The 14,292-nt window shown below is 36.0% G+C and overlaps 1 protein-coding gene across 1 annotated transcript in view; it reads left to right on the top strand.

Moving 5' to 3' along the window:
- LOC120854102 (receptor tyrosine-protein kinase erbB-4) overlaps positions 1-14,292 on the top strand; it is a 1,232,614-nt gene that overhangs the window by 1,082,947 nt on the left and 135,375 nt on the right. Inside the window, exon 20 of the mRNA XM_040227918.1 lies at positions 817-1,002. Coding sequence (XP_040083852.1) covers positions 817-1,002 — 186 coding nt within the window. The remainder of the gene's footprint in view (positions 1-816; positions 1,003-14,292) is intronic.

Genomic DNA, 14,292 nt, shown 5'->3' on the forward strand with positions numbered 1-14,292 from the left:
AAAATGTTTATTTTTCTGCATAAATTCATAGTAGGCATATTGTTAGATTGGGAGGCATGTTATTTGTAATTGTTTACATTGATATTTATAATTTACAAATTACCTTTATGATGTCTGAATTCATATCAATAATGAATGAGTTAATTTTGAATGGCTTTTTTTGTAACTCTGGGGGTTTCCCAAATGACTCAGTGGTACAAAATCTGTCTGCCAATACCTGCCAATGCAGAAGACTCAGGTTCTATCCTTGGGTCAGGAAGATCCCCTGGAGAAGGAAATGACAACCCACTTCAACATTCTTGCATGGGAAATCCCATGGACAGTGGAGTTCCATGGACTATGGTCCATGGGGTTGTAAAAGAGTCAGACATGACTTAACAACCAAACAACAGTAATTCATAACTTTGAACTACCTTGTGCAAATAACTGTAATGTATAGATAATTGAACTCTAGAACCAAAGATCAAAGGTTAAAAATCCACAATATAATTTAGGATTCAACTTAATTTGGTAGTAAATACAATCTGATATTTTTCATATTACAGAAGAGAAAATACTACTATTAAATTTGCATGCAGTTATTATATAATATTTGCCATTCTAATAAATATATAGTCTAACTTCTATTTATTTTCACTTGAATTAAATCACTTTAGAAATACAATGGCTACAATAATGTCTTTTCTCACTTTTAACTGATTCCATTTTATGAGAGTACCTTTTCAAAAACATCAACAGCATTAGTACAGTGCAAATAACTATCATGGCAAAGAACTTTGAGTTGAAATAATAGTGTTATTTATTTTTTTCTTTTAGGAAGCCCTAATCATGGCAAGTATGGACCATCCACACTTAGTTCGATTACTGGGTGTGTGTCTGAGCCCAACCATTCAGCTGGTCACACAGCTTATGCCCCATGGCTGTCTGTTGGATTATGTCCATGAACACAAGGATAACATTGGATCACAGTTGTTGCTTAACTGGTGTGTCCAGATAGCTAAGGTAAGTGCCCATCATTTCTGCCTTTATATTTCCTAATCTACTACAGTTTGGATATTTTCAGTTTATTTAAATGAATTACATCTGCTATAATAAAGGTAGGGAGATATTTACATTCAAATTACAGATCAAACTCATAGTCTATTTATATAATTTGGTGCTATTGTATGTACTCTGTGCAATATTGACAAAATGCCAGAACAAATAACTTCTTGGTCAGGAGGAAAAAAAAACTGATACACTGGGTTTGCTGGACTTTTTTGTATTTGGGTATTGTTTAGTAATGAATTCAAGGAAGAAAAGATTGAAAGTTTGAATTGTTTCATTTGCAGATGATTAGGATAGCATGCATGTTCAATTCTCAGAATTACAAATGATCAAATTCTAAATATCTTCCTAGACATTTTCATAATTTGCAATTGGTCTTTAATAGTTGTTTTTTATTGTTGTTCTGGTGTTTTTTGTGTGGGTTTTGTTGTTGCTTTTTTTTTTTTTTGCTTTTGCTTTTTCATTCCAGAACAAGGTCTCAGGAATATACTGTAAAATATATATATATATATATATATGTGTATATATATATATATATATGGTGTGGTGTGGATCTCATAACTGGGAGGATGGAGGGAGACGGAAGTTGGTGAACTAGAAAACATATACTCATATAGTCCCTATTTTGGACTATAGTTTTTCTCACCAGAGTTATCAGATCTTCAAAATATTTAGGAAGGGGCCAGAATTCTGGATTTTTCTATGTGATTTCTCTAAATTAAAATCCTGGCTCAAACTTCTAAAGCACTCTGGGAGTCAAACAAAGCTTTCATGTCCTGCAGTCCACCAGCGTGTAACTTTGCTGTATATATTCATGTTCAAAGAAACCATTTAAGATTATCTATACCAATAATATCTCTTGAAAATGTTCTTCAAGATAAATAGGTCTGAGATGAGTTTCAAATCACTATGTCAACTCTTGTTTACCTCAGAATATTACCTGATGTTCTATAAATTCTACAGATCTGATCATTTTAGCATTTGTATAATATAAATGCCAAAATGTTAATCCAGTAGTTTTAGTCTATTTCTTTTTACAATCTAAGAATGAATAAAAATGCATCATCCTTAGCAGAAATTTAAGATAACTCTTAAAATGCAAATCCCCCAAACCAAGGGAAAAGCCCACTTTGGTTTTCTGTACCATAAATCTCAATATAGTTTCCTTACGGACCATGTATTACAATTTTGTGAATATTATATGACAAACTCACAACTGAGAGGATTCTTTATGGTAATGAAGTTTGAAATATCACTCTTCAAAAACTGATTTACTTATCTAAGGACTTCTATAATTTATAAGGTGAGCTAAATATGCAACAGAAATTCTCAAGTCATCCTAGCAGTATAAATGAAAACAAAACTAAGTTTTGAACTTCTTAACTCTTTTCTATATTTCCTGCAGTCTTCTTCATAATTTAAGTTTTGTCTTTAGGGATTCATGGCATTAATATATCATTTATGCAAGACTGTACTCTCTAATAATAGAAACTACTTTGAGTTCCCTGAATAATCACACTGCTTTAAACCTTTCTGCCTTTGTAAATGACATTCCTTCTGCTTAAAAATCTTTTCTCGGAGAGTCTTGATTCACATAACATGATCTTTTACATCCATCAACACTGGTTGGGCTCCCTCCCCTTGTGAAGTCAACCTTATTTTCTCTCTAAACAGAACTTTTCTTCTCCTCTATTAGTTTGGTCATTGGTATATTGAACACATTTGTACCATTTAAATGTTATACCACATGTTTATATAACTCTGACTGTATTATATATATATTTAGTCGTTAATCTTTTAATAAATATGTGTGGACACCTACCATGTACCATGTATTATGCATACTGAAATGTCTAGTAGTAGGACAGATGTTCGACACATAAAATAGCTAGGTATTGGATTAAACACTTTGATTTAGTTTTTGAAGAAAAATAATCACAGAAGAGACTTAAAGGCAAACCCCATTGAGTCCTGAGGGAGACTGGCAATTGGAATAAACTTAGGCAGAGGGAAAATTACAACAGAACCCTTTATATATATGGGGTTTATATATAACCCCATATAGGGGGACCATGTAGTTTGTCATCCAAATGAACAATTTTAAGAGTGAAAGGAGACTCTATTACTAGTGATGCCGGGACAACAGGCACACAAATGTAAACAGAACAAGGTATGTGGTAATACTGAGTAGCATGAAAAATTTGGATTTTATTATAAATGCTGTGAATATTGAAGTATTTTGCCCTGGAAAGGATGTAATCTAATTTATTCTCTAAAGAGATCGTGCCATTTTATGTATGGAGATTAAGGCAATGCAAGAACAGGAATGAAGATATCAGTTAGAAGTCTGGGAGTGGTGAAAATAAGAAGTGAATGGAATTAAGATACTTTTTTGAGGCAAATTAAGGTATTTTGATTGCTGATTACTGGGTGGTGAGGGAGGGCAATATGGTAGTGCTGTTGCCTGAGGTAGAGAAAGCCAGTTCAGTTCCAGATGTGGCCAAGTGAAAAGGTTTATTGAACATAAAAATGGAGCTATCAAATAGGTAGTTGAATTTGGTCAAGTCTATGGATACAGATTTAAGAGTTATAAATTGCCAAGAAGTCGGACATGACTGAAATATAGGGTACACACCCACATTATAAGTATTCAAACATATGGGAGGATTTGAGATGACCTAGTAGTTACTGACTTGGTCTGATTCCTGTTTTTTCCCAGCACCTAAAATTGGGTTTTACATGTAGGTAGCTATTCAATATTTATTTGATAAATATGTTTAAGTCATAAAGAAAATGAACAACAACAACAAACCCTACCTGTAAGAAGGGAGTCCTTCTTTTATCTTTTTATTCCTAATTTGAGGGCAGAATTGTGTACTGGAAACAGCATTAGAGTCCAAATGCTTACATTACATTACATTGTTACATTACATTAGTATGCCAGTGCCCACTGTTTGGTTTTGTGAATTTGAATAAACTATTCAACCCTTTTGAATTTTCTGTGTATTAATGGAGTTAACAATTACTACTTTTTTCTTCATCTGCAAAATGAGCACAATACTGTCTCCTATGTAGTAAGCTGAAAAACAATCCCCTGCCTTCAAGGATGTTATGTCCTATCCCCAGCTTCTGAGGACATGTTAATTTAAATGGTAAAGGGTATTGTGCTGCTGTGATTAAATTAAAGTTCCTGAGATGAGGAGATTATCCTGGATCATCCAGGTGGGCTATCCACATAAGTGGGAGGCAGAAGGATCAGAGTAACGGAAAGAAGATATAAAAATGGAAGTAGAGTAGGAGTGATGTGCCTTGAAGATAGAGGAAGGGGGCCACAAACTGAAGCTACCAGTCAACCTCTAGAAGCTAGAAAAGACAGGGGAGTGAGTGAAAGTGAAGTTCACTCAGTCGTGTCCGACTCTTTGCAACCCCATGGACTATACAGTCCATGGAATTCTCCAGGCCAGAATATTGGAGTGGGTAGCCTTTCCCTTCTCCAGGGGACCTTCTCAACCCAGGGATCGAACCCAGGTCTCCTGCGTTGCAAGCAGATTGTTAACCAACTGAGCCACAAGGGAAGCCCAAGATCTTCCCTGAGACCTCTGGAAGGAAAGCAGGCCTGCCAACACCTTGATTTTCCTCCAGTCTGGAAACTGACTTTTGACCTCTGAAGTCCCAAGCTATAAGAAAATATATTTGTATTGTTTTAAGCCACTACATTTGTGGTAGTTAGTTATAGCAATAGAAAGCTAATAAACTTCTATTGCTATAGTGATTTGCAGATATTAAATAAAATAGCTCATGTAAAGTCCCTGGCTCAGCTCTTGAAACGTGGAGTATTTAAAAACAATCTTCTTTTATTTGCTTTAGGTTGAAAGCTTTGAAACAGAATTGTTTCAGAAATGTCTGTAAAATATGAGTAATTTGGTCTGAGTCAACACAAGTATTTTGCAGATGGCTATTTCAGTAATTTAGAAGAGTCCTTTTTTTTTTTCTTTCATTTCTCACCAAAAGAGAATTTATGAAAATGAGATATCATCCTAGTAATTACTCCAATACCCACTTTCATTTTGGCTGCATCCTTTTTTATTGACAGAGTTGGTAGGAGGGGAGGTATGATGCTGTAAAATAGCCAATTTATATCTATGTTATAGAATACCCATGAAAACTGTAAGCAGAAGGAATAATAGTTATAATTAACATCAGACAGTTGCTCTGTATTAGCCACTATTCTATATATTTTATTCATTAATTAATTTTTTAATCTCAAACCAGTGAGGGAAGTGTCATCAGTATGTCCACTTCACGATAAATAGTGAGTCACAGAGAATTTAAGTTACATGATTAAATTCATACAGAGCGTAAATAGATATTAGAATCACTAATCTGTGGTTTTTATGTATAAGAAGAAAGTATTTCTTAAAATTTCATCTACATTCCAAGTTTTCCTTGCATTCTTCCATCGGTCCGTCATTCTATAGCAGTTTATGTAATAGAAACACAAATTTAAACATCAGATTGCTTCTTATCAGCAGCCATTTTCACTCTGCATGTGCTGCCTTTAGAACTTGATTTAATTTGGTAAGCAGAGCAGAACATATTATTATTTAATGTTTGTATAATACCATATGCCTTCCTGGGGCTTTATGAATCCAGGATAGAAGATAATTGTGAGAATTCTTTCTTTCAGAGTTGTTGCCAACAAGTTGGGCAAGTGGTTTTTAAAAGACCACTTGGCAGAATCTGAAAAGTGTATGAATTTAGAGTGAAGGAACTTTACGGTGAATAGCACTGGTAATGGTTAAATTCATGTGGATAAATCATGTTTTATGCAACAGGCATCTGCTGAATGCTTTATATACTTTGTAATATATGTTTTCTGAAACTCTAGCAGTTATGGCCCGTTATTCTCCCAGTTTATAGATGAGGAAGATGGAACAACTTAAATCCTAAAGGACATAGCAGTAGATTGAGATACATGGATTCTGTATCAGGTAACTCTGAGGCCTGCCTGAGCCAGGTCTTTAAGCCATTCTGCACTCTTTCCTTTCCAAACACAGGCATCACGGCAGGTTAAAGTCACTTGCCCTCCTCCAGAATTTGAGGACCGGTGCAACTGAGCAACTGAGCATGCACGCACAGGCTGAGGAGCATGGCATTTTTCTGTAGTTGTGTCTCATCATCACACCCATAACAGAGAAGATTCCATCATGAATAACACTTTTTACTGTCTTCATGGAAATTTTTTTATTGCCTTATCATCAGGGTCTATGTCACATTTTTCAGAATCAAGTGGGAGGATTTTTTTTCCATCTGCTTTGGGGGGATTTTTTTCAACTGACGGTTTACATAAAAAATTATGATAAAGCAAGCTCAAAACTGCTCTATGAGGTATCATACAGTATTGATACTGATCACAAATGATTCTATAAATTAATGATTTAAAAGGTATGGTTTGGTGTTACTTTGTGTTAAGCATAGAGACTCTAGAACTAGGCTGAATGGGTCCAAACTCCAGCTCCTCACTTATTAGCCATCTGGCCCTTGACATGTTATTTACTTTTTCTCTGTGCCCCCTGAAAATTAGCATCATAACATTATTATTTTCATAGAGCAGTTATGAGAATAAGTTAATACGTGTGCTAAAATTGCTACTTATTATAGAATAAGTGTCTACCATATGTTATAATTTTTGCATAATATCTGAGATGAAAGCAATAAGGAAAGACACATAGCATCCCTGACTCAATGACCATGAGTTTGAGCAAACTCCAGGAGATAGTGAAGGACAGCCAAACCTGGCATGCTGCAGCCCGTGGAATCACAAAGAGTCAGACACAACTTAGTGACAGAATGACAACAATAACATCATTTCAAAAATGCTCAATTTAAAAATCTCAGATATAAAAGATTTAACATTTGTTCTTAAACTATGCTGAGGATAGGAGAAGGTAATCTCATGTATAATATTTAATATTTCCAGGTTTCAGAATAAAACTTGAGTCTCCTATACTCTTATGCTTTCCTGCACAGGTTCCTAAGCTGCTTTTCTCCATGTGCTATCATCATGACCTCTAATTTTCATATCAGAAAATTGGATTGTTTGTAATGTTGAACATGTGAAACCAGCAGTGAATTGGCAAAGAGCTGAGGTCATGATAATTCCTTACATTAGATAGTGTGAGCAGCCCAAAGTTCCTTTATGGAGGTAGTGAATCTCTAAAACAATTAACACCAGAACTAGTTGAAACTTTGGCACAGCAAGACACTCCAGATTATCTATTTCACTGATTTAAAATTTATAAAACATGAAATTGTTTTGTCCAGTGAAATTTTACTCGAAAATCTAAGCAAATAAAACTGAGCCATATCTGTAACAATAGGGGGGTATTGAAGGGGCTTCATGGAGCCCTGAGGGATTCCTAGGTCCTCACAGGGGCCAGCTTTAAGACCATCTGATGTGCCTGTATTGAAGATGGGGAAAATGAAACCTAAACAGGTGACAGAATTCATTTAAGGCCACAGGTCATAGTGACAGGGACACAGTCTGAATCCATTTATCACCCAGTCATTCCTGCCTAGCCAACTGACAGCCTGCATCTGTTACTATGACCCCATAGCATTTGTGGACTGTTCGATTATGTTGTTCAGTCGGGAAGTCCTGTCTGACTCTGTGACCGCATGGACTGCAGTACAATAGGCTTCCCTGTCCTTCACCGTGTCCTGGAGTTTGTTTAACTCATGTCCACTGAGTCAGTGATGCCATCTAACCACCTCATCCTCTGTCACCCACTTCTCTTCCTGCCCTCAGTCTTTCACAACATCAGGATCTTTTCCAGTGAGTCAGCTCTTTGCATCAGGTGGCCAAAGTACTGGAACTTCAGCTTCAGCATCATTCCTTCCAATGAATATTCAGGGTTGAATGACTGATTTGATCTCATTTCACCTAGGGGACTCTTAAGAATTCTCTCAGGCACCACAGTTCAAAAGCATCAGTTCTTCGGTGCTCAGCCTTCTTTGTGGTCCAACTCTCATATCTGTACATGACAACTTGAAAACCCATAATTTAGGTGAAATAACTACTGTGGTATTAGAGAAATTAAGTCTAAAAGATCATATACCTCTTGTTATAATTTTTAAGTGATATAATGAGCTTTTTCTCTTCCTGGAATATTAAATGAGAGACAGTTAGCTTATTTTTCCTTTCAAGTACTTTTGTGTTTTCAGTTTTCCTTCCAAGGGCTTTTTTTTTCTTTAAATCTCTCTTTTCTACCAATAGTTTTTCCTCTCCCTCTTTATATCAGGATGTCTAATAACATTGCAGCCTCCCAAATTGGTGATAAAGCACCTGGCTGAATTTGAATCATATTTCTCTCCTCCCTGAAACAACCTCCTGCTTTTTATTTATGTGCCAAATTCTCATTGCCTTAAAGGAGGATGATATAAAAGATGTGGTAAGGAATAAGAGAGCATCTCGATTGTACCAGATGAAAATGAAGTTTATGGAGGCAGTTTCTAGAGCACAGGTCCCAGAATTGCACTGAAGCCTTAATTGTTTCCTGGGGTTTGCATGAAATATGAAGGTCTCTCCCTTAGAGAAGTCATTTAGGTTGTTTCTTGTCTAACCTATAAAATAGCAAGCTTCTCTTTTGCTTTGCTTTGCCTGCGGCTTTGTTTGGCATGCTGAGTGATTCTAATTCAGCCAGGAAGATTCCCCATTCTATAAATGGCAAGTTTTCTTTCAGCTGCCATGCATAAGCACAAAGTAAAGAACTTAATTTCTTTACTGTAAATGTATAACTAGTACTTTTAGTGTGCTGTTTTTTGACATATAAGTGAAAGCTTTCCAATCAGAATGGATTAAGTTGTACTTTATGTGTGTCAAGTGTTCACAATTACGTCAATTAGTCATGATTATGTGAATGAAGTTGGGTAGTGTAACCCATTTTAGGAGTGCAGTGATTTTCCCAGTTGCAGAATCAAAGTAGCAGGACCTGTTTGTCTAGTTTATGGCTTCCCCGTGGCTTTTGTTACTAAAATATGGAGGTAGATGGGTGTTATAATATTGCTGTCAGGAAGTTATGATATATATTCGTGATGTTTCAGGTGTATGCATGCAATGTCATTCTTCCAACAAATGTCAAGATGTTTACAATAATTCAGAGAGTTAGGACTTGAATTTCACTGCACATAGGAGAAGCAAAGGATGAGGAGATCAAGCAATCTGACTGGAAACAGAAAAACCATATTGGACTGAAGACAAAACACAGATTTACTTCCTCTTGTTGTTGTTATTGTTCAGTTGCTTAGTCATGCCCAACTCTTTAAGACCCCATGGACTGCAGCACGTCAGGCTTTCCTGTCCTTCACCATCTCCCAGAGCTTGCTCAAACTCATGTCCATTGAGTTGGAGATGCCATCCAACAATCTTGTCCTTTCTTGACCCCTTCTCCTTCTGCCTTCAACTTTTCCCAGCATCAGGGTCTTTTCCAGTGAGTCAGCTCTTCACATAAGGTGGCCAAAGTACTGGAGCTTCAGCTTCAGCATCAGTCCTCCCAATGAATATTCAGGATTGATTTCATTTAGGATTGACTGGTTGGATCTCCTTGCAGTCCAAGGGACTCTCAAGAGTCTTTTCCAATGCCACAGTTCAAAAGCATCAATTCTTTGATGCTCAGCTTTCTTTATAGTCCAGCTCTCACATCCATACATGACTATTGGAAAAACCATAGCTTTGACAATACGGGCCTGTGTTGGCAAAGTAATGTCTCTGCTTTTTAATATGCTATCTATGTTTGTCTTAGCTTTTCTTCCAAGGAGTAAGCGTCTTTTAATGTCATGGCTGCAGTCACCATCTGTAGTGATTTTGGAACCCCCCCAAAAAAGTCTCTCACTGTTTCCATTGTTTCTCTATTTGCCATGAAGTGATGGGACTGCCATGATCTTCATTTTTTGAATGTTGAGATTTTAGCCAACTTTTTCACTCTCCTCTTTAACTTTCATCAAGAGGCTCTTTAGTTCCTCCTTGCTTTCTGCCATAAGGGTGGTGTCATCTACATATCTGAGGTTATTTATATTTCTCCCAGCAATCTTGATAACAATTGGATGTGCTTCATCCAGCCTGGCATTTCACACAACGAACTCTGCGTATAAGTTAAATAAGCAGAGTGGCAATATATATCCTTGACATACTCATTTCCCAATTTGGAACCTGTCAGTTGTTCTATGCCCCATTCTTACTGTTACTTCTTGACCTTCAGACAGGTTTCTCAGGAGACAGGTCAGGTGGTCTGGTATTCCCATCTTTTGAAGAATTTTCCACAGTTTGTTGTGATCCACATAGTTCCTCTGTACCTGCTCAAATTCTTCTGCAGAAAGTTTTTAAATTATTCGGAAATAATTTTAGATTCAGAGGAAGTTACAAGAAATTGAAAGAGTATTTCCATTTGTTCCTCATCAATTTCCCCACTGATAACATTTTGCATAATCGTAGTACAATATTGCAACCAGGAATTTGACACTGGTACAACCCATAGAGCTTATTCAGATTTCAACAGTTTTACATAAAATTTTCACATGTGTCTGTGTGTATAGAAATGAAATGAAATTGTTAGTCACTCAGTCATGTCCGACTCTTTGTGACCCCATGGGCTCTAGTCTGCCAGGCACCTCTGTCTGTGGAATTCTCCAGTTAATAAATATGGAGTGAGTAGACATTCCCTTTTCCAGGGGATCTTCCTGACCCAGGGATCAAAGCTAGGTCTCTTGAACTGCAGGCAGATTCTTTTCCCTCTGAGCCACCAGGAAAGCCCCCTGTGTCTGTATAGTTCTATGCAATTCTATCTCATGTGTTGATTTATATAACTACCACCACATCAAGGTATAGAAGTATTTCATGACCTCTTATCCCCTTAAAGCCACCTAGTTCTTTATTTTTAATTGTTGTTAAGTCTTGTCATGATCTATGTTTGTAATAATGATGTTTTTATTAGAATATAATTGCTTTACAATGTTGTATTCGTTTCTGCTGTACAATTAAGTGAATCAGTCATATGGATACATATATTCCCTCCCTCTGGGACCTCCCTCCCACATGACTTATTTTTAAAACATTTTTTAAAATTTACTATGTTTTCCACATGATAATAGCTATTAATACAGTGATATATTTATTGTCTAGTTGCTAAGTTATGTCCAGCTCATTTCCAACCCCATGGACTGTAGCCAGCCAAGCCTCTCTGTCCATGGAATTTCCCAGGTAAGAATACTGGAGTGAACTGCCATTTCCTTCTCCAGAGGATCTTCTTGACCCGGGGCAGAAACACATCTCCTGCACTGACAGGTGGATTCTTTACCATTGAGCCACTTGAGAAGCCATGGTGATATATATATATATATATATATATATATATATATATACACACACACACATATATATATGTATAAATATATAAAATACTGCTTCATTCTAGCATTAGTAATTTGGAAAAGTCATACTTCAAAAGATATCCTCTATAGATTTGCACAAAAAATATTCTCAACAGTGACTCTGAAGAAGAGAAACCAAGTTTCTCTCCAACTGCATAACTGTGACCTAAGAGGGACGCAGCAGTCAAAATGTAGTATTAGATCCTCTTACAGTTACTGAGTGGGAACATCTACACTCCTACTTCTGTGCCTTCTAATTACCATAGGAAAGTAGTTTAGCAGGTCACTGGCTGCAGAAGAGAGATAGCACAATCAAACCCAGAAGGGCATGCAGCCAGAAGGGAGGAAAATTAGGTTAATAATGAAGACAGACTGAAAGTGAGTGAGAAAAAGCAGTAAAAGCTTTATGCTCAATCTTCTACGTTCTGCAAATGTTCAAAAATTTAGAATAATCATATTTAGTACCATATGTGTTAAAGTGTACATAGCTTGTATGATATGTATGTATGCTTGTATGCTTACAAATATAAATATACACATATACATACATGCTTTCATCTATATCTTGAATATAAATATATTAGTAAGATGAATTTATGTAGCAAAAATTTCACAGTATCCAATTAAATATGGGAAGGAGCACAAGGTGAGGAGAGTCATTTATCGTCATAATTAGAAATATTAAGTCAAACAGTATTTGCACAAATTTTTATTTTTCATTGTCTAAATTTGATTGATGAAAAGGAGCTTGTTGGAGATAATTATTATTTTTCATCAGGCTAAGGTGAGAATTGAACAGAATATATGTATAGCTGTGGAAAGAAAGGGGAGCTGAGTGGTTATGAGCACATGAAGAGTGGTGATGGGTCAAAGATTTAATCCTTCATTAAGAATCTGTTTGCTATAATCAGTATCTACACCATCACAAAATGAACAAAGGATGAGCTTAATGGCAGTCATCTATTAGCTAGCCACATTTTCAGCTTCAGGAATCTGCTATTCCCAATGCTCTGTGCCTTGACAAGGCTGATTGTATAATTAGGATACTACATCACCCACTCCTAGTGCACTTTCACTGGCAAGGACCAGGACTAGGGACTTTGATGATCATTGCCCCAAGCCAGCACATTAGCATGAATACAGTTTACTAATGGGGCTACTCTAATAGAAACTGTAGTATAAGGTTTAAACCAAGGGTTTTGTTATGAAGTCCCTTGTAGATTAAATGTCAGATTATAATGAGCTTTAAAATTAAAAATATTATATTTTAAGACAAAGTGAATGATTCCCTTGAATTATCATTTTCTGTCTAGTATGTACTAAGAATTACCAGTTATTCTGCTAAATTGATACAGAATTTATAAAACTTTCACAAGAATGCATAAGTGCTAAATAAAAGAATACCCTTAAGTTAATTTCTATACAAAATTGAAGAATTCCATAAAAATATAGCTAATATGGGTTTGAGTGTTTTTTATGAGATCAGTACTATTCTTAATCTGTGTGCTGGTACTCAATTTGTGAAATATATATGTTTAATTTTTTTTTCAAAAGAAGTTTCAGTCTAGTTGTTTATATTTTGCTTGAAGGTGTTTAGATGGCTATTTCTTTAAAGCTTTGGCACATCAAGTCAGAACACATACTGAAATGACTCGGTTTCTGCTACTGACTGGAAAACATGTCTGGCAATCCCTAAACCAAGAGTGTACAGGTGGTCTTTCATGATGAGATTGAAAAAATTTCATAGCTTCTTCCCAGTCCCTGGTATACAATCACTCATGAGAGGTACTGATCAGAGTTTTTGTGGAACATTGTTGTCTTGTCCTGGTTTTGTTTCAAGAAGATCAACAATGCTAGGCACGGCAGAAACAATAATGGAATGTAGTGGTCCTTATGTCTCTTTAACCTAAGTGTTCATGAAGCAAGATGAATCCTGTAGCAAAATCAGCTAACACTTGCACTGAGGCTATGGCTTAATATTGGGCTAAGGACTTTACATGAAATACCTCTTTTTTAAAATTTATTTTATTGAAGTATGTGAAAGTGAAAGTCAGATGTCCGACTCTTTGCGACCCCATGGTAAGGAATTATCTAAGCCAGAATGCTTGAGTGGGTAACTCTTTCCCTTCTCCAGTGGATCTTCCCAACTCAGGGATCTAACCCAGGTCTCCCATATTGCAAGCAGATTCTTTACCAACTGAGCCACCAGGGAAGCTCTTATTGAAGGATAGTTGATTTATAATATTGTGTTAATTTGTAGTGTGCAACAAACTTATCCACTTACATATATCTACATCATTTTTCATATTGTTTTCCCTTACAGTTTATCACAGGATATTGAGTATAGTTCCTTGTGTTATACCATAGGACTTTGTTGTTTATCCAGCCTATAATTCTTACAATAAACCATGGGATAGATATAGTTGTATGTTTAAATGACTTAATATATATAAACTATCTTGCACAGTATGTGGTGCATCCTCATGCTCAATAACATTAGCTATCATCACTCATATTGTCATTACTCATATAATTCCCATTTTAAATGAAAATCTGGAGACTCACAGAAGTTATATATCTTATATTAGGTCACAAAACTAATATGCATGAACAGATGATACTGGTACAAGCATATTTAAGCATTTCCTCATGTGACCTCAGATCATATTATATGATCTTGGGACAGGACAAGACAGTGAACTCAAATTGATAGTACTCCTGCCTAACTAGTTCTGCATCTTAATTAGATAACTGAAGGAACTATTGGATTGGCCAAGAAGTTCATTTGGGCTTTTCCATAGCATCTTACAGAAAAACGCA

This window comes from Oryx dammah, unplaced genomic scaffold, assembly GCF_014754425.2.
Source record: "Oryx dammah isolate SB20612 unplaced genomic scaffold, SCBI_Odam_1.1 HiC_scaffold_27, whole genome shotgun sequence".
NCBI classification, from domain to species: Eukaryota; Metazoa; Chordata; class Mammalia; order Artiodactyla; family Bovidae; genus Oryx; species Oryx dammah.